The following is a 21,121-nucleotide window of genomic DNA, read 5'->3' as shown; positions in this document are numbered from 1 at the left end:
CCTTCTAAATGCCAGATGTTGAACAAGACACTAGGATTCACCAAAAGGAAAAAGAACTATTATCTCTACCGCCTGAGAAACTTACATTTCACCAGAAGGGATTGTCACGTGAAGTCGCAGTGTCCACTGGGCTGTGTGAGTTATAGGGGTATTGATAAGAAACACGGTGGAAAGAGTGTTCTGCCTGGGCTTTGATGAAAGCTCCACGGAGGTAGAGCTACTGGATGAAAACATGGGAAAAGGCCTCCCAGGCAAAGGAACCAAGGGCAGAAGCATTTAAAAAAAAAAAAAGCATCCAAAATCCAGCTGCAAATTCAGCTCTCACTGACAGGTCCCAGGCACACATCTGCACTGACCCTCACTCCAGGAGGTGGTGAGGAAAGCCTGGTCCTGGCTGGACTGACCCTGGGTTCCAGAAGTCGAACCAGTAGCAGGGCCCAGCAGGGAAGGTTGGCCTTTATTGGCAAAGGCAATACAGGATATTGAAGTTAGATATGACCTAGCGACCCCTGCTATGGTCAGCTCACTAACCACAGGAAACAAGAATGAATTGTTAAACAGAGACTAAAAGCAGAATTTTCTAGATGCCATCTTTCAGTTTAGATTATAATTCTCTCAACAAAATGCCTGGAAATTTAACAGAATAACAAAATAGGGCATAACAGGAAGAAATGTGGCACTGAACGATGGCAAGAAAGTGCATCTGCAGACGTCCTCGGCAATCCAGGGCTCGGCGCTCTGGTTTTCATTTCCTCTGAGCAGACGTTCCAAACCCCACCCCCACGAGTCACATGGCTGTGCAGGCACAGTCCTGGCGGGGTGCAGCGGGTGGCTCTGGAAGGGCCTCCTCGGCTGGTTGGTGGCCAGCTGGAAGAGCCTGAGGCCACCTGTCTGGTCAGAGCCTCTCTGCTGTGGGCTTCTTGGAGCCAGGGCTGGTTTTGTGGTCTGACTAAAGTGACAATGAAATTAATAGGATCCTGATGCTGTGACTGAGGCCATTTCCCTGTGTCTCCAAACAGGAATGAGAGAGGAAATGTCATTAGGACGCCAGGAGGCCTTTGAAATCTTCAAGAGGGACCACGCTGACAGCGTTACCATCGATGACAACAAGCAGATTCTGAAACAGAGGTAAGGCTGTCTCAGAGAGCAGCTGGCCCTCCGAGGCTCAGCCAGGCCAGCCTAGAGGAGATCTGCTACTCTCTCCTTCCTAATCTGCCCAGCCTAACTTTTACAAGAAAGGCATAATGTTTATTCAGTTTCACATTGAATTATGTTCAGCCTGGTACAGTTCTCCTTCATGTGTGAACCTCATCATCCCAGTACTATTCGGGTAAGCAACCTTAGGGCAGGGTCTGCTACTGACAGTATTAACATGATCTACAGTTCTCACATCATACATTCATTCTCATCAGCCTGTACTCTATCTGTGTCTTAGTGCTCCAAAGGAGGTGGGGGAAAATCTATGGGCCAAATTATATTCTTAGAACTGCAGGCACTCCAGCTGTTCTGGAGAACAGTCCTGTACTTCTTAGTCAAACAAAATATGTGTACATCTTGTACCCCAGAGGCCTTTGGTGCCTTCTCCAGGCCAAAATCAGAGCAGGCAGGATTATCTGCTGACATGTTGTCAGACAGGGCTGTGTTCTGGACCCCTTCCGAAGAAACTTACTCAGAGGTATATCATTTATTTTAGCTAGTCTGTGAGGTATACACATATCCGCGAGGTATACATATATCCGCAAGCTTTACCAAACAGAAACTCTGTCAGATGTAGGGGTCTTGAGCTCGGAAGAAAGAGTGAACATATGTCACATGGGACTCTGGATCTGAGCACACAGTAAGTTTTCAAGAATTATTTGTTGAATTAAAATGAGATCCAGGTTTCAGAGTCATATGACAACTCAGGATGCCTAAGAAGTACATGAGCTCTCTGGAGGACATGTGGCAGTGCAAAGGCGGAAAGAGGAGAGCCATAAGGGAAAGGAGGCCATGATGGAGAGAGACTGAGAAGCAGCAGAAGGAAGATGGGGAGAACCAGGAGAAAATAATGCCCTGAGAGCCAAGTCAAGGGGAGAGCCAGCTCCAAGAAGCAGCAGACTGTCAGTAGTGTCAGATGTGACCGAGAAATAAGCAGGAGGGAGCCGGGAAGTGCACAGAGGTTTGGCAGCTAGAAGGCCATTGGCTGGACTGTGGGCATGGAGGATTGAGTGAGAAGAAATGTCACTGCATTCAAAAAATTGGTGATGGATGAAAAATACAATTTTTTTTTTTCTGAGACTGAATCTCACTCTGTGGCCAGGCTGGAGTGCAGTGGTGTGATCTTGGCTCACTGCTACCTCCACCTCCCGTGTTCAAGTGATTCTCCTGCCTCAGCTTCCTAAGTAGCTGGGACTACAGGTGCACACCACCACGCCTGGCTAACTTTTTGTATTTTTAGTAGAGATGAGGTTTCACCATGTTAGTCAGGATGGCCTCCTGACCTCGTGATCTGTCTGCCTCGACCTCCCAAAGTGCTGGGATTATAGGTGTAAGCCACTGCATCTGGCTGGAAAACATACTTAAAAAGAACAGGGCCGGGCGCGGTGGCTCAAGCCTGTAATCCCAGCACTTTGGGAGGCCGAGGCGGGTGGATCACGAGGTCAAGAGATCGAGACCATCCTGGTCAACATGGTGAAACCCCGTCTCTACTAAAGGTGCAAAAAATTAGCTGGGCATGGTGGCGCGTGCCTGTAATCCCAGCTACTCCGGAGGCTGAGGCAGGAGAATTGCCTGAACCCAGGAGGCGGAGGTTGCGGTGAGCCAAGATCGCGCCATTGCACTCCAGCCTGGGTGACAAGAGCGAAACTCAGTCTCAAAAAAAAAAAAAAAAAAAAAAAGAACAAAGAGAGGTAGCTTAAGTAGAAAAGAAGTTGGTTTCAGGATGGGAAAGAATTGGCTAAGATTATAGGCCAAAGAATAAGCCAACAGTAAAGAGAGAGGTAGAGAAATAATGGGAAAAGCTGACACAGCAGGGTCCCTGGAAGTCAGGAAGGTAGGGAATAAAAGCTAGGGGAGGTTAGCCCTGGAAGGGAGCAAGAATGAAAAAGCAAATCAAGATGGGGCCGACACTGGCACACTGAGAAGAGGAGGGAGAAAATTAAAGATGATGTCAGTTTTCTCTGTGAAAAAGAAATTGAGGTAGCATAAGAGATTGGAGGGTGGTGTTGAAGGTTTAATACAGCAGCCACAGGGGATGGGAAAGAAGGTCAACCAGGAAGAAGGAAAAAGAAAGGCAAAAAGAAAAGCAAATGGCAATGAGAGTTGAGGGCCCAGCCTAGACTGTTATCATGGCTTTTATACTTTAGCAGGGTGCAGATCTCAGCTCATTCAGGAATCCAGGGAAGGGAATTAGAGTATTGGCTCTGTATATAGAGAGCAGTCCAGCCCTTCCTAGTCAAAAGAACTACATGCTTCCTGCTGTGACCCAGCAATTTCTCTTCTAGGTATATTTCCGAAGAAGTTCTTATGCAGGTTTGTAAGGGGACATACACGAGGTGGCTGTGAGCAGCCTTGGCTGTTCATGGCCAAGGAGAGTTGGAGATGTGCTGAGTATCCATCACTGGGGAAGCAGACACGTAGAATAATGGGGCTGCCCCATGAAGCAGGAAGCAGCAGGTGGGAGTAACGGATTAGATGTGTGCATACCAATTTTTTTAATTTTTTTTTTTTGCATTTTAGGTTTTGGGGTACATTTGAAGAATATGCAAGATAGTTGCATAGGTGCACACATGGCGGTGTGATTTGCTGCCTTCCTCCCCTTCACCTATATCTCCCCATGCTGTCTCTCCCCAACTCCCCATCCCCCGCTGTCCCTCCCCTATTTCCCCCCAACAGACCCCAGTGTGTGATGCTCCCTCCCTGTGTCCATGTGTTCTCATTGTTCAACACCCGCCTATGAGTGAGAACATGCAGTGTTTGATTTTCTGCTCTTGTGTCAGTTTGCTGAGATGTGCATACCAATTAACATAGATCTTAAAAGCACAGCACTGAGTAGCAGCACATCATTTAGATGAATTACAAATAGATCCACAGAAAGCAAAGAAAAGCATGCAAACAAAGAGATATACTTTATCACAAAGGGATACTTTATGAGTCCCAGATATAGTTTAGCATACTTTACCCACGAGAATGGGAACAAGGCATGGGGACAGAAAGGGACGAATGAGGAATCGAATAAAACAAGGGGGTGGGGAAGAAAATAAAGTGAATCCAGTGAAGCTAAGGACTGTCTCCCTAGAAAGGTGGGCATATGCACACCTGCACGGATTTGAGCCTGTGAATCCAAGGGTTTCACAAGCCTTCTAAGCGTTGTCCATGCTGTATTTTTAATATGGCCAGTTGGATGTGTTGGGGCAGGATACCTCGACCATCTGAAGATAAGCATGTCAAGCTGGCTGCCTCATGCAAAAGACTTCCAAAGAGCCTTCAGCCACATCTGTATGGGAGGCTTCTTTGCTTACACCAGGGACTCATAACTCCAGCTTCATATTGAGACAACCCACAGAGCTTTGAAAAGCCACCAAAGCCTGGCCCTGACTCCCCCGATATGCTGATTAAATTAGGTGCAACCTGAGCATCTCTTTTTAAAAAGCAGATTCTAGTAGCAACTAGATTTGAAAACCACTGGCTTAGACAGTGTTCAGAAACCATGAGATCCAGAATCTCTAAGATAAGATCTCCAAAACCCTACAGGTTAAAAAAAAAAAATTGCCAGATGATTCTTACACACGCTCAAGTCAAAGCACCACTGACTTAGGGAGAACGTAGCACTTCATCTTTCTTATTCTGAGGTTGGCCTTGTTTCTGGTTCTGGTTTGTGACCTGAGTTTAGGTCTATTTTCAACAGGGAAAACAGGGAGTTGGGTTGGGGATGAGTGGGATGAGGATGCTGTGGTCTTCCGAAGCCTTCTAATATAGAGCTCACTTAACTCTGTACAGTAGAGTTCTAATAACCCATTTGACAAATGTGCTTTTGGGTTTAAACATACCCAAGTTATGCAGGATGGGCTGGCAGTACCGACGATCCCATCTTCCTTGTGGCCATATTGCAAGGGAACTAATAAAACTCACACAAGCTTTCTTCTGAAAAGAGGTTTTCCCAGCAGTAAATCAGTCATTTTAAATCAAATGAAAAGTCGGGATACCAGCCCTTAATTTTTTAAAATTTCTACATCTGTTTAATGTTATTGTAATACTAATCATTAGAGGATTATTTGGCATAGGGGATGTAACCCAGAACCTACCCCTTTCTTAGGATTGGAGCTCTTATTTGTATTGATGAAGAGTATTGAATTATTAGATATTATATGTTCATAACTGCTTAAGGAAGGGGAATAAGAAAAATGTTCTTGTATGAAAACGAATAACTTTGTAAGCAGGGTTTCAACAACAGACATCAACGGAAGGCCTCACAGATGCCCATGGGGGTCCCTTGCATGCCACCCTTACTGTAGGAAATGTTCTTCCAGTAACCCGGACCTCTTCCACACATTTGCTTCCATTCCCTCTAGTAACAGGAAGGACTCATGTGGCCCAACTGTGGGAAGACCAGCAGTTCTGGGAAGACAGACACAAGCTGGAGGGAGTTGACTCAAGGTGAAATTCAGTTATGGTTTCCTGCCTTGACTCTAAGCCTCAGCTTTCTAATAGCCCTCAGCAACCAGGACCCACTGTCTAGACTCCCATTTTACCCCATATTTCTCATGTCAGGCTAATTCTACGGTCTGACCATGCTGGTGTTGGGATATTATGTTGGCAAAGTGCCACTAAATAGGGGCTAGAACTAACTGCCCCATGCAAAAGCCTTGAATGAATTCAGCCTCCCTACCCCATCTCAAGTAGGTTCTGAGCATAAATGTAGGGATTATTGGCAACCCACGATCTCTTCTGACTCTCTCAGTCCCCCCAGAGTATAAGAATTGATTTAGAGTTGCAGGAGGGAACAATGGGCGGTTTCCCTATCTCCTTCATTCCATGTTACTTTTTTTTTAAAGAGACAGAATCTCACTCTATTGCCCAGGCTGGAGTGCACTGGTGTGATTATGGCTTATTGCAGCCTCAGTCTTCTGGATTCAAGTAATCCTCCCACCTCAGCCTCCCGAGCAGCTGGGACTACAGATGCATGTCACTACGCCTGACTAATATTTTTTACTTTTTGTAGAGATGAGGTCTCTCTATGTTGCCAAAGGTGGTCTCAAACTCTTGGGCTCAAGTGATCCTCCCACCTCCCTGGGCCTCCCAAAGTGCTGGGATTACAGGTGTAAGCCAATGTACTCAGCCCCGTGTTACTTAATAGAAGGATTTTTCTTCCCTTTTTTACTGCACCCTTTGCTGCTCTCACAGAGAATCTCTAGCATCTCTAAGCTCTGGTCCCCAGTCTGAGGAAGTCATGCTGCCTGACTGTGACAAGAGAAATAAAATGTTGGCACATTAATAGGATGTTTGCCCTTTGGTGAACTAGAGCATGTGAACCAATTCTTAAGCCGGATTTTTTAGCAGGGGACAATTGCAATTCACAATCACTACAATTTCCAGGCATGACTCATCCCTATAGTATAAAATAATATGAAGAGAGGCTGGAAACCCCATGCTTGGCGAATACCAGTGCCCAGGTACTGCAAGCTAACTTTCTTTTGTGACAGATTTTTCATACAAACTGAATCCCTCAGTCTCAGAGTCCCATTAAATAACAAAAGAAGAAATAAATGGGAAGATTAACAGCTACTAGAAATGAAGGTGTTGAGAATGTGATCTAAACAAAGCAAAGCCCCCCTTCACTCAGTTGGATCTTTCTGACACAGAATGGAACAGCCATCTAAAACCAAAAGGAAAACAGGACCGAGGGTGGAGAGAAACCCTGTGGCACCATCAGGAGGTAACTCCCATGGCAAGGAGGAGTTTCCTGGCTCCCATTAGACTTCCATTTTAACTTTTATGCTTTTTCCTTGCCTTTCTTTTTTTCTTTTTTTGTATTTACATATTTTCTGCTGAATTAAAATTATAAACTCTGAGAGCAGAGATTAGATTAGAATATTCTCAGCCCCTCCACAATTTTAAAAGCAGTGCTGGCCACACACACACAAAAAAGTACTCAAAAAACACTTTTTTGTTCGTGAATGACAATTTGAAAGAGACATCTCAACAGCCAAGAAAATGGATGCAGCAGGCTTCTGGAGCATCAGGGGAGGAGCTGGTTGACCCGAGGCAAGAAAGGGAAGCCATAGAGAGAGACATGGAATGGAAAAGGAATACTGGCATTTTTTAAAAAGCATAAGTGGAACAAAGGGTGAAGCTTCATCACAACAGAGCGGAGGCAGCCAGGGTATGAGGTACGAGTTTACAGATGAAAAAAATGGCAAAATATAGGCCTAGTCTTCAGTCCTCCTCTCTGACGGGGAAAGTATTGGATGTTCACTCTATGAAAAATCAACGTATTAAGTTAGCTGTTCCAGACAAGAAAAGTAGGAAAGATATTGTAGGAGCCCTTTGCCCTCAAACACATATTTATTCCTTCACTCCATCCTCAGGAAGGAACCTCAGCTGGCATGACAGGACATCTTGGTGCAGAGGCTCTTGGGGACTCAGTGGCTATGACCACCAGCTCCTCTCTTTGGCCCATGGATAAAAGCAGCCGTTGCCCACAATCTCTAGTGAATGGCGTGTGAGAGCCAGCTGCTTCCCTAGTGATGAGTATCTCCACCTGACACACACTACAGCGGGATGGGATTCTTTCTGGAACTGGTGTTGGAAGTTAACGTCAGATTTTCCCTCAATTCCCCCATCCTTTCATTCCCATTGAAGATGAGAAACTTGGCAACTATCGTGAGTGCCTTTGACCATATTGACTTGCAGAGATCCTTTCTAATCCTTTGGTTTGCTGAGACAAACTACTGTCTGTGGTTACTGCTTCCAGCACACACTCCCAGCTCACAGTCCATCACATTCCCTACAGGGAGTTCCTACTCTTCCAGGCTATGATTTTAATTCACACACAAAAAACACATTTCCACGCATGCCCTTTCCACATCAACCCAGCCCTGACAGGCATCTCATTCTAATCCTAGAAATGAAGAGCCTGAGACCCAGCTGCTAAGAGGTGAGGTAGGCATTTGATCTTACTTCCGACTTCCAGTCCAGTGCTCTTCATTTACACATGTTGCCTTTGCGTACACACTTGCTCACATGCTTATCTTCTTTTATTCTAGAAATATTTATGGAATGCCTGCTAGCTTCAAGCCCCTGTTTTAAGCCCCAGAGATAAGAATGAATTAAGCAGATGTGGTTGCTGTCCTCATGGAGCGTCCAATATTGAAAGGGAAACAAACAAGTAAACAGGAAATTCACATAAAATATGCTGTCTGCCTGGAAGTGGCAGAAGTGCAGGGTGCTGGGAAGCACCTGGGGGTGTCGTGCATTGTAGACTTGCACAGTGCTGGAGAGCTATCCAGAGGAGGAGACATCGCTGTGCGAACACAGCAATGTTTCCATCGTTGAGGGGTTAGGCATAAATTAGCCAGAGGAAGAGAGAGGCTCCAAGTAAAGGGAACATCCCTAAGATGAGAGACAGTGTGACACTTGATGAAGCTGAAAGAGATTCAGGCCAGCCTGGAAAGGTTGTGGGGGATGGAAGAGAAGAAGCTGGAGAAGGCAGCAGGAGCTAGATCATGAAGAGTCTACTTCACCATGTTAGGGAATTTGAACTTTCTCCCGAGGTCACTGGGGAGCACTTGAAGAGTTTTGAGCAGGGGAGTAACAGGATCAGGTTTGCATTAAGAAGAATCACTCAGGCTAAAATGTGGGGACTAGCCTGCAGACAAGCGTGCGAATGCAGGGGAAGGAGCAAGCAGTGGCCGCAATAATCTGGGAGAGAGACGGCAGCATTCTGCTCTCAGGCAGTTGGAGCTAAGTGGAATGCTCTAATAAATACTGAGGATGGAGAATGGCTGAGGCTTCAGGATTGAGGGAAGGCGCTAATGGAGAGAGGGGCAAAGGCTGGTGTGCGGGTTACTGACATGGACCATCCGTAAGTGATGGTACCCTGCATTGAGACAGAACCAATAGGAGGAACAGGGAAGCTGTTCAGGGCAGGTGATTAGTTCTTTTTAGTTACCCTCAAGGTATCAAACAGGCCATTGGATACCTGAGTCAGGAACCCAGCCAGGGCTGAAGTGGAGATTTGAGAGATGTCAGTTGAGATAGCCAAGGAGACACTGGCATATAGGGAATACCATATGAAACAATGGTACGAAACAAGGATGAAACAATAGGGAATACCTATAGGGAGTAGGGAAAGTGAGGAGTGGGCCTAGAACAAAATCCTGAGAATTACCGACATTCAAGGAACAGGCTGCAGAACACTTCAGCAAAGGGGACTGAGAAGGAGATGCCAGAGAGAGAGGGGAAAAAACCGGAGAGCCGGAGCCCTTGGAAACCAATGACAGAGCGCTTCGCCAGGGTCTGCGAGTACCTACCTGGCACACAGTGGCAGCTGTAGATGAGGAAGGCTGAGTGTTATGGAAGCCGGGCTAGTAGAACACCGGGAGCATTGCATTCTTTCTCCCTTCCAAGCCCAGCCCCTACCCTGCACAGGATCGTGTGTGCAGGTGAGCACAGCAGCCTGCCTACATCCGTACTACCTTACACTCCCGAAAGCCAGCCACACAACTAATGATGCCCTAATAGGAATGCCTTGGCACCAGTAGAAAGAAACCCTCAGGTGCTCATCAGCGGTCCTGGCTGAGTTACAAAGCCTTCTCCCTGCCTCTCCTCAAGGTCCGGCCTCATCGGCATAGGCCACATCTTAGCAGTGAACAGCACCTTAGGATATTGTACAGAGGTGCAACGTGCCCTTAGCCAGAAGTTGGCTCCCTGAGCCATCTCATGGATGAGGCTGTGCCTTTTAGAAAATCAGGAGGCAGGAAACTCCCCCTGGCAAAGTCTAGGTGAGCAGAACTCAGACGGAGGGGCAGGAGGAAGGGGAGCAAGTGAGGAGGAAGGGAGACGGGCTGGCTGGAGAGGCGTGGAGATGCAGGTGGGCCAGGAAGAACGTGGCAGCACTGAGGGGGTCTGCCCGCTCTCTTGCATCTTTGCTAAGCGAGCCCTTAGCCTTCTCATCTCTCCCACCATCCTTGACACTTGCTCTTTTCCTCTCCACACTCAGGGTTGGGCCTTTCAGAGTTTGTCTTGACAACCAGAGATCAGGAACACATGTGGGTGGGGTGGCTTGGAGTGGTGACAGCTTCCAGAGAGACGGGAAAATGGTCTCATGAAGACTGCATGGCCCTCAGACCACACCTCTCAAGTGGGAAAGCCCTTTTTAGCTCAGGACTGGGCTGCAACAGAGAGACAGGAACAGCTCGTGGCTTTCCCCACAGTTTCTGCCAGCTCTGGAACAGGGCGGCTCTTTGGAGAGAGTTGACCACAGCACTCAGCGGCTCCCTCTGCCAGGCCCCCCAGACATATCTGGGCACCACCAAGGCTTGGGGACTCTATCCCAGGCCTGTCAGGGCTTCTCTAGGCAGCACTACGGTGGAAAGTCCCTCCTCTGCTCATGCTATATCTTCTCTTTCTATCTGTACTCTGGTTTCCTCTAGCATTAATATGAATTTCAGCAGTTTTGCACCCTTACTCTTGTACTTTCCTTATTCCAAAGAGTCTAAAGCTTCCAGAACTCTATGGAACAGGAAATAGGAGGAGTCATTCATTGAGCAGTGTGTGACTGTCAGATCCTATCAGCCCTAGGTAATGGGGACGGACAGAGCAGTGATGAAATGGTTGTGGGCCCTCCCTTGACAGAATGGAGAGTTGAAGATGGTCCTCATCTTCCGAAGGGCCTGCAGCAAACCTCGCCTTATGCCTGCCCAGGAGCAGAGGCCATGTGAGCCCACAGAGCACAGCACAGTGACCTGTGCATCATGTCAATGTCTGAATTGCATCAGGTGGAACTGTATTTCTCCCTAGAAGGCAGCAGGCCATCACTGAGGAGAGGACATACAATGAGCCTGAACAGCTTTAATAAGGGAGCCAGGGACAGAATCCCAAGAAGCTGACACTGACAGAAAGTTTAGTCCCCTTCCCTGGAAACCTCCTGTCTGCAGTCCCAGGCCAAGCAGACAGATTTGGAAAATAGCGATGACATAATTCACACTTCTTTTCCATCGAACACAGAGCAGTCATGGCACTCTGGCCTTTGCTTATGTTGTTCCCCTGCCTGGAATGCCCACCTCTGCTCACTTCCTCTGACACAATTCTAGGCAACTCGAGTGTTCAAAGATGAAACAATAGGATATCTGGGATTTGCTGGGATATGAGAGAGTGGGAAGTGAGAAGATGAGAGGGAAGGAGGGAGATAGTTGAAACAAAATTGACAATTAATAAAATGTGATGCTGGGTATGTGAGCATTCATTCTACTATTCTATTTTGTGTATATCTGGAAATTTTCATAATAAAACATTTTCTAAAAATTCCCATGGATCCATAAAACCCAGGTCTCTCCCACCTTGTACATGATGCTTTCCTGAGGCCACTCCCCGGTCAAACTCTCATGGCATGACTAGCACTACCCCAGGCACAGTCATTTAATTCGGCCATATATTAGGTGCTTGCTTTCATAGGCTTTCAATGGTCTCTTTAACTTCACGGCAGAAAGGAGAGGAGGGAAACAACTAACATTTCATGAGGGCCCACTATGAATAGGGACTGAACTAAGTGTTTCTCACATAGGCCATGTCCCATCGGCTTCTCTAGCACAAAGTTGGCTCATCGTTGGTGTCTCATAAACGTAGGCCAGAAACATAAAGGAATCACTCACTAAACATTAGCACAACAATCTAGTGCACTAATATGCAGCCATCAAAGGTAAGCGTCTCATGATACAGGGAAGGGCTTATCTTATCATGCTAAGTGAAAAAAAAGTCAGGGCCCAAAATCGTATCTGTAGTATGATCCCAACCCTATAAAAACTGGCCCTATGAAAGACTGGGTGGCTATGTGTATCAAATGTGCTTATTTCTGGGTAGAAGAATACTTGGGAATTTTTTTCTTGTTTTTATATTTTCAAAATCAAGTTTAATGATCATATATAACAGGAATCAGCAAACTTCTTCCACAAAGGGCCAGGTAGAAAATGTTTCCAGCACTGTAGGCCATGCAGTCTCGTCATATCTACTTGACTCTGTCTTGCCGCGTGAAAGCAGCCATAGACAATGCATCAGTGAATAAGGGTGGCTGTGTTCCAGGACAGCTTTATTTACAGAAACAGGCAGCAGGCTGGATTTGTCTCTTAACCAGCCATAGTTTTACCACCTCTGATACATTACTTTATAATCAGAAAAAAGTTACTTAAGTATATATTCTGTAGTTATAAGATCTTGGTATCATAACCAATAGATCACAGTACAGAAATCTTACAGTCAGGCTTTATGCTGGTATCCTTATATCTTAAAACAATCTAAATTAAAAGTCCTAAATGAGAGACTATGAGAACGCAAATTCTGTGCTGGATAGAGTAAAAATTAACAATACCTATAATTGATAGCAATTTCATCTCTGTTTTTAAGCCTAATATATTTTACTTATTTATAGCTTTTCTTTTGTCTTTTAATAAGGTTTCATCATATTTTAGTGAGCTCTCAGAAATCTATTATTTTTAAAACATCATGTAGGATGAACAGAAAAACTACAATTTTCATTTTTTTTCCCTCTAGATTTTCTGAAGCCAAGGCCCTGGGAGAAAGCATAAATGAAGCAAGAAGTAAAATTGGTAAGCAGATGATATTCTGTGAGCCTCTTTCAGAAACCATTTTCCTGGTGAAAATCAGGTCACGATGTGCCTCCAAATGGCCACGAAGCCCAGTTTCAAGAGAGCCCTGCCAAGGAAGCTGCTTTGAGGGCCTTCCCTAGGAAGTGAGTGATCCCTCCCACCACCCGTCAGGAAAAGTACTTTCTTCTGTCCAGCACTTGAACTTTTCATCCTCAGGCAGGCCTGAGCGCCAGCATCCCAATGAGAGAATCTTGCTTTTCCCTGGTGCTTTTCAGCAGTATCTCAGCTAGTCATAACTGCACGGTTACAGTGAGACATCATTTCGTATTTCAAGTCTGGTGAAACGCTCTGACACCTCCCAAAGCTTATACTTAGCATTTTTGGCAAAGGTTGATATCTTAGCATCATTCAGTAAGCCGGTGGGAGAATAAGAAGCAAATACAAGCCATTGTGCTTTCCCAGGATGGAGGCTGCCATGGAGGGCTCCCCACTTAGGTGAGCACCTCTGCAAAGGTGAGATTAAGGCAAGAGGCAACTCAGTAAAATGTGCCTTGAGTCTTTTTTTTCTTTCTTTCTTTTTTTTTTTTTTTTTTTTTTTTTTTGAGACAGAGTCTCACTGTGTTGACCAGGCTGGAGTGCAGTGGTACAATCTCAGCTCACTGCAACCTCCACTCCCAGTTTCAAGCGATTCTCCTGCCTCAGCCTCCCATGTAGCTGGGGTTACAGGTACATGCCATCATGCCCGGCTAACTTTTGTAATTTTAGTAGAGTCAGGGTTTGACCACATTGGCCAGGCTGGTCTCAGACTCCTGACCTCAAGTGATCCACCCACTTTGGCCTCCCAAAGTGCTGGGATTTTAGGTGTGAGCCACCATGCCCAACCTCAAATCATTTTTAAAGTAAGAGGACAATGTTTGTTGCATCCCAAACTGAAAGACACCACAGAGACCTGTCTCCCAGGCCCAGGGCAGCTTCACAGAGGGGATCCCTGTGCCTCACGTCTGTGCTGGAGAAGGCAGCAGTGACTGGTTCACAGTTGGCCCGCTAGGTCTCTCTTACTACCCCCTTTTCTCCCCCTACATGTGATGACAGGACAGAACCCACTGTGAGTATCCTCTTTAATTTTTCTAACAGAATATAAAATCACGATAGGCTCAGGTTGTCTCAGTCAGGGGTCAGGAGCCCCACAGTCCCCTCTGTGGCCTGAGACAGAAGGGGCTGAGGCAGCCAGACCCAGAGCCATGCCCAGCAGCCACACAGAATCCTTGCGTCCCAGGGGTTCTTGACCTAAGGTTCAGGATCTTGATAGCAGAGAAATGCCCCTATATTCTTACTAACCTCTAACTGAACTTAGCACCACTTCCATGACGAACCCAGTGGAAGTCACAGAGGCTTTCATGTCACATCACAGAGGGGCAGACTTTGTAATATTATCTTTTGTGCTCATCAGTACAAAATTACAATGGTTATTAGACTCTCCACTAGATCTTTTTATTTAATACGTTTATATAAAAGTACATAGATATTTCTGTATCACAAAAGGTTTTACAATTTTGATAACTATTTCGATATAATTGGTTTCTCAGAAAAGCCTATGTATTTTACTTTATGCACCAGATTATTATCCTGAGAGGGTCAGGTCATCAGACTGCCAGAAGATCCCTGGCACAAAAAAAAAAAAAAGATTTCAAACCCCTTTCTTGACCTGGATTCCAGAACACCCTAAAACTGCATAAGAAAAACTGGGGATTAGGAGTGTTTGTATTTTTCTGAAGACACTATCCATCTGTAACTTATCTGATTCTCAGAGGGCCCAGTTACCCAGACCCATAAGGAAATTGATTCTAGGCTCATCTCCTTCAGGTGGGAAGGCAGACACTCTGCTGAGGGGCAGCCCAGTCCCAAACAGCAGGCAGTGATGGTCTACTTTTGAAGGGGAGGCGGAGGGGAAAGGGGAAGCAGACTTCAGTGGACCGGGGCCAATTCGTCAGCATCCTCTGACCTCAAGGACCCAGTGGTCTGTTTTTATCCTTGGAGGGATAAGAGAAAAGATCTTTTATAAACTGCTTCTCCCTAAGAAATAATATAAAGTTTTGCTCTTAAAAAAATCTTACTCTGTAAATCAAAATAAAACTGTTCCAACATTAATGAAATAGACTAATGATGGAAGGCACCAATTAACTATACTAATATATGTAGTTTTTCAATCTGAGTACAATGGAAATAACTACAAATTCCCCATAATTTTGGTGCAATAACGTATGTTGGTGGAGCAAGTTTGCCACATTCTGAAGATTAGGCAGTTTGGGGGCTGCCTTAAAAGCTGTTCAGGTGTGTCCTGCCCAAGAGCCAAGAGCTGACCAAGTGAGGACTGTAACTGATCTGCCCAGAGAGGATGACTGCTTTTAATTGATGCTCAAGGGGTCCAGATATGCTAGGAGAAGACCTGGGCAAGTAAACTTTTTTTTTTTTTTCCAGAAAATAACAAGTAGAGTTCACACTGATAATGAGATTCATGCTTCCGTTATTACCAAGATCATAGTTAATTCAGTGATGCTTATAAAGCTAATGTTAGTTATTCACTTTATGCAAATAACAAAGTGAGACCCATCTCCTGGCCACCTACCTTTCAAACTGTGCTCTGATCCAAGGTGGCCCAGGTGAATGGGTCATTGAGACTCAGCCCCATTACTGATATAAGCCCCTCATGGTGCTTGGCCACGAGGAGTAGCCTGCCATCATGACGTCTCAGACACCAGGTTAGGACAAAGGAGGTATAAGGTAGAACTTGTACACACATTTAAAATTTCCAAGTCAACCTTGAAGGACACTAGTTTAGGAAATTTAGGATGTTACTGAGTGCATTTTTTTCTTAGGGAGAAATGGAATCAAATGAAATTTGCAATCCTGAAAGAGTCCTTTAGTGAATCTAGGAAGGAGGAGGCAGGAGCATGCCATGAATGTGCCCTGTCTGCATGGGATGGTGACTCAGCTCTGCTCCCAAACTGGGCCACATCCTGCCTCTGGACCCCGAGACAAGACTGGGATGCCGAGGGGCACACAATGCAATTGACCTGCAGAGAAGAAGCAAAAGCTGTATTTGCAAAACGCAAACCAGTCAGCCCACATGTTTAAAGTTCAGGTTGCCACTATCTTGGGTAGTTTGTTTTTTCTCTGACATTGTGATCCATAGCTGCCTCTTGAGTTGCCTTCTTTCTCAAAATTCCCTGAAGGCTATCAATTTAGTAGTGACTGTATAATACCTAATTTTTCTATTTTATCATCATTCAGTCAGAAGTTCCATATAATTTCCTTTTCTTAAAAGTAGCCAACCCAACTAGGGAGATAAACTCTTGCCACAAACTCCTTCTTGTTTTACTCTAGATACCATTTACATCAATACTGGTGTTGAAATAAGTTGAAATAAGAAATGGAAGGAGTTACCAATTTAAAATCTCCCTGAAAATAATAGAGTCTTTGTTTCTGTCTGAGAGCCATTTTTATTGTATTTACCTGTCCATATACAAGATCATTAGGCTGCTTTTCTTTCCATGGGCTGGGGTTTTACACACATTCATAGACACCCTGCTTCCATCCATGTCTCTAAAAATGCCACTGAGCCCAAACTGGGAAAAGAAGTAGACTGCTTTAGAGGCAGTGGCATAAGCCAGGCATGTTTTCACTTACTACAGTCCTGGCATTCGTTTTTGTTTTGTTTTTTGTTTGTTTGTTTGTTTGTTCCTTTTTTTGCATCACTGTTGTACCACTGGCAGCATTGTCTTTGGCAACAAAGGACAATGAATGGCTGTTCACTGGCTTAAGGCCCACTCCAGACTCATCCAGAAACAGCTGCCTTGCAGGCAGGTGAAGGAGCTTGACTGACACCTCTCGGCACCTCGTCATCCCTCCACAGACCCCTCCAGGCCTAAATGAAAACTCACATCACAGGAGGCTGCACAGCGGGTTTTCAATTCAGAAATCACAGGGAGTGTAATAGAAGAAGCTGTTAGTGAGAGACAAGGAAAAAAATCTAGAAAAGCTAGCAAAACATTCTGGAAGTTTTTTTCCCCTACTCCAAATTCAAAGGACCCCCCCGCCCCAAACCACCATTTGACCAATGCCCTTTTAAAAAAAATGTTTCTCTTGTACATTTGGGATTTGGGAAAATCGCTTCTCAGATCTGGGTCTCCATTGGCAGAATAAACAGGACTGTTTTTGCTATTTGCCAGCCCTGTGCATGTTCTGTACTTAACTCACTGGAGGTTTACTTCTGGAGCTACCTCCGGCATGACTGCCTCTTGTATCTTATCCTGGAGCAAGGAGAAGACATCCAGGTTGTTTTGCTAGATAATGATGACCTGGATCAAGTATATCCTTTTGTTACTATTTGTTGCCAGCTCCAAATTACAAGGACAGCACCAGCAGGAACAGCAGCCTCCAGAATTTATTGAGCACTTACTCCATGCTGGGCTGAGAACTTGACCTATGTTACCTCATTTAATCCTCACAGGGAGGAGACCCGCCTGTAAAGCGGGTATTACTGTATGTGTCATAGACTCTAAGAGATGCAGTTTTTACACTCTTAACACCTGTGTTGTCGGGATGCATTTAACCATCCCATTTGGCCTTTTTTTTTTTTTTTTTTTTTTTTAGCATTTTAAAAGTGTCTGTATTGGGGATTGGTCTTCTAGTTGACATCGTCTTAGATTCTATGAAATATGGCATTTTCATTGTTTTATAGATTTTTAAAAAATGAGTTGTAATGAAGTGGTCTTCATAAGTGGCCAAACTAGAATTTCTGTCCAATTCCAGAACTTTTTAATACCATATATGATCTCTGTAAATTCACATTTACCTGACTTTGACATTGTCTTCTGAGTTTAAATTTCTTTCGGTTGTTATTCAGTTTCCCTGAATCTTTGGCCTTTAGCCTACCTGATATGCCCAACAAAAGACTCAAACTAGACCCCAGCTCAGGAGCTTTGAGCATAGCCCATGAGCATGATTAATGACAGGTCATCTTCGGCACATTGGGGCCCAGCTGTGGGAGTGAGCCTGGCTGAAGTGCCCCCTGCCCTTGCTCTCCATCCGACACGCACCACACAACATTGCATCTGCCCATAGTGTTCCCAGTTTGCACAAAGGTGCCCCATGGGCTTCCAGCGGCCCTGGTAGGATGCCGAGTCCCACATGTGTTTCGACTGTCATTTTCAGTGGTTTGGAGAACAGAATTGAAGGGTTGTATTTTCAGACTACATACAATTCCAACTGAATGGGTTTACTGATGCTTCAAAAAATACAAGAGAATCCAAAGCATAAATGTAGATGTGGTTTAAGTAGGAATAGGTGTAATGAAATATTTATTCTTATATATCAAAACCAGCACAAATAAGGACTCAAGAAAGCCTGATTAAGGGCAGCCATAGGAGTCATCAGGGACCAGAAAAAAAATATGTTACCATAGAGTAAAAAAATAATTCTATATTCTCAAAAGTAAGAAATTTAAAAGCCAAGACACCATCTCTTCCCTCTACCCAGCTTTTCCATGCCGACATAATACTGCATTTCGTCAGTAATTGCAGCTACCTACAAGACTATAAATGGTTCAGAGAAAGGCAGGCAAAGGGATGATTTAAAAGTTACAAAGTAATTTTTGATTTATTAAATGATTCACCACGTATTTATTTTCAATAACAGTCTCTGCTAGTGCATTAGAGCATTTAGTCTGATTTTTTAAATTACATTTATCAAAAAATTCAATTAATTTTTTGCACCCAATTTGCATTGGTTACAATGTGTGAGCATAAGAATAAAAGGAAATGTATTGTCTCATGTAACTGGGGGATCTAAGGAGTACAGTTAGCTTCAAATGCATCTCGCTCTCCTCTCTTCTCCTCTCCCTCCTTGTCTCAGGTTATGCTTGACTGCGTTGTCTGACAGCCTCTCTCAGTTAGTGGCAAGATACCCCTGGAAGCTCCAAGTTTACATGGTCTTTAAAATTCATAATTTCAATGAAAAGGACCTTGCCCAACCACACTGGCAAAAGTCCCTGGAGGGACAAATGACTGACCTGGCTTAAGTCACGTAGCCGTCTCTGGACCAATCCCTACATCCAGGGGAATAAAATGCTCTGATTGGCTAGGCCTAGATCACGTTCCCACTCCTCAGGCAGGTGCTTAGCCCATCTGCACCACATAAGCTGAAAGCAATTTTTAAGGAATAGAGCAGATATCTTTCTCCAAAGGAAAAAATGCTAGGCACACAAAAATTATGTTTACTACAGACCTTACAGAAATGCATCTATGGCCTGAAATAAGAGACGCCTGTAAAACAATGGGTAGTAGTTCTTATGAGAAAAGACAACAGTTAGACTTCTTTATCCTGGAAAAAAAGAAAACTGTGAATGGGGAGTTTAAAAATTGGATTTAAGTATTGGCGCTATAAGGGAACAAATGCAAAATGACACACTAAAAAATCAGGGATTATAGGGAAAGTAAGATGGAGGAAGACAGCTGAGAAGCCATGCTGCTTTATAACTAGAACTCTAACAAAACCAGTTACAACCCAATTAAAAAATGGTGATATAAATGACATGTTAAATTTCTGATACATAAGGAAACACAACCTATTATTAAAACATCAGATTTTTTTTTTCCAAAATAAGGATATCACGATAGAGGAGGATGTAAGGAAGGGTTGAGGCTGCTGAGAGAGGGAGACATGAGCAACATGCACAGAGACGGGGGAGAGCTTCACAGTAAGCCATCGTACAAGACAGTACACAGCCACACTGGACCACAAAAGGAACGCAGGAGAAAGGGGACTGCAATCAGTCCTGCATTCCTCCACAGCTGCCTGGGCTCAGCTGTGCCAGCCTACTTTGTATTCAGTTGCTTTTACTTGGTGATGCAAAATTTTAACTTATGGGGAAAAAATCCAATGTGAACAAATGAGACTGTGTGTTACACTGGCATCACTTCCCTGTTAACTAATTGCATGTGAGATAATTCCTGTTAAAGAAATATGGTTGTAAGAGAACCGACTGTCTGTTACTTGATTATATACAGAGGGACCCATAAATTATAATTCAGTTTTAAAGAGACCCAGAAAAGGAAAAACTAATTTGCAATTGTATTGAAAATTTATTTGATCATGTGAAAGAACATTTTGACAAGAAGGTAATTCAATGATAGAGATCATGGGACTCTTGAAAAGCAAGACACAAAAGCATCTATCTGAGATGACTTGGGTATCTAGAGATGAAGAGAGCAAAGATCACTTATTAAGGCCCCTCTGTAACAGTTCAGGTGTCACTTAAATTGTAGAATATTCCAAGACATGAAGTTATCTGAATAACAAGCTATAACCATTATGACTGATACCTTCATGAAATTGAATGTTTTGCTCTCATAGTGGAAGGAAACAATGATTTCATTGAAATGCCAGCCAAAAAAAGGTGGATGGCTACCTCCCAAGAGTCCTGACAGAGTAGTCTTACCTTACTGAGTGAACCAAGGTCTGAGACCTGGCTGGAAGAAGGGAGAAAGGCTGACCCATGCCAATCAAACAGACTGCAAATCAGAGAGGCAATTTATTCATTTACCATAGTGGATGTTCTTCTACAGATAGAAACTCTTAAACCACCTTTATCCATGGCATGTCCTCCCAGGAAACAAGCTAGATTCATTGTTGAAAGGCTGATAAATGGGCCTCTCCAAGCGCAAAGGGAATGAAAACTAACAGAAGTAGAGTTTGGAGAGATAGGTTCTCACGGTCATGATTAAGCCTCACAAGGCTTCCATTGCCCACAGCAGTGAATGTTCCTGCAGCAGTTACAGGTCTTGGTCCAGCCCCTGTCTTCTCCAGACACTGCTCATTCACCATTTCCAACCTGACTCATCTGTTCTCCAAGCTGAACAGCCTCCTTCTACACACAATACCTCTTTCACCAAATACGATAAAGTACCGTTTGTTAGAATTCTTCTTACTAAACCGTAATTGTATCTCACTCCTACCTCTCCAGGATGAACTGCAAGTCACTTTGCATGGTATTTGGGGTCACAGAAGCAATCATTTTTAGTTTGGCACTTTTGATTTTAGAAATATAAACCTGGTTGAGCTAGCTCAGGATTAGGATCCATATGTGGTGATGACAAGAATCTCATTAAGATACAATAATAAGATCTGAGGCTCCTCCAAGCTGTGTAATAGGAGCTGGAACCAGGACCTGGAGAGCCAAGAGGACCCAGGGTGGCCCTGGAGCCCAGCGCTATGCCTCCATGAGTCTCTGAGAACCTCTTGGCCTCTCTGTGCCTGTCTGC

At 44.5% G+C, this 21,121-nt stretch overlaps 1 protein-coding gene across 11 annotated transcripts in view; it reads left to right on the top strand.

Moving 5' to 3' along the window:
• Positions 1-21,121, top strand: part of KIF6 (kinesin family member 6) — a 381,890-nt gene that overhangs the window by 276,210 nt on the left and 84,559 nt on the right. For 10 of the 11 annotated variants that reach the window (XR_012517286.1, XM_003923246.3, XM_074397999.1 and 7 more), the window contains 2 exons: positions 1,020-1,128; positions 12,745-12,800. Coding sequence is in view for 10 of the 11 variants with exons in the window: in XM_003923246.3 (XP_003923295.2) it covers positions 1,020-1,128; positions 12,745-12,800 (165 nt within the window). In the remaining variant the exon portion in view is untranslated. Of the gene's footprint in view, positions 1-132; positions 895-1,019; positions 1,129-12,744; positions 12,801-21,121 lie in introns of those variants that run through there. The other variant, XM_074398007.1, reaches the window with a different exon arrangement.

This window comes from Saimiri boliviensis, chromosome 4 (assembly GCF_048565385.1).
Source record: "Saimiri boliviensis isolate mSaiBol1 chromosome 4, mSaiBol1.pri, whole genome shotgun sequence".
Classification (NCBI taxonomy): domain Eukaryota; kingdom Metazoa; phylum Chordata; class Mammalia; order Primates; family Cebidae; genus Saimiri; species Saimiri boliviensis.
Note: the sequence above shows the minus strand (reverse complement) of the source record. Positions and strands in the feature narration are given on the sequence as shown.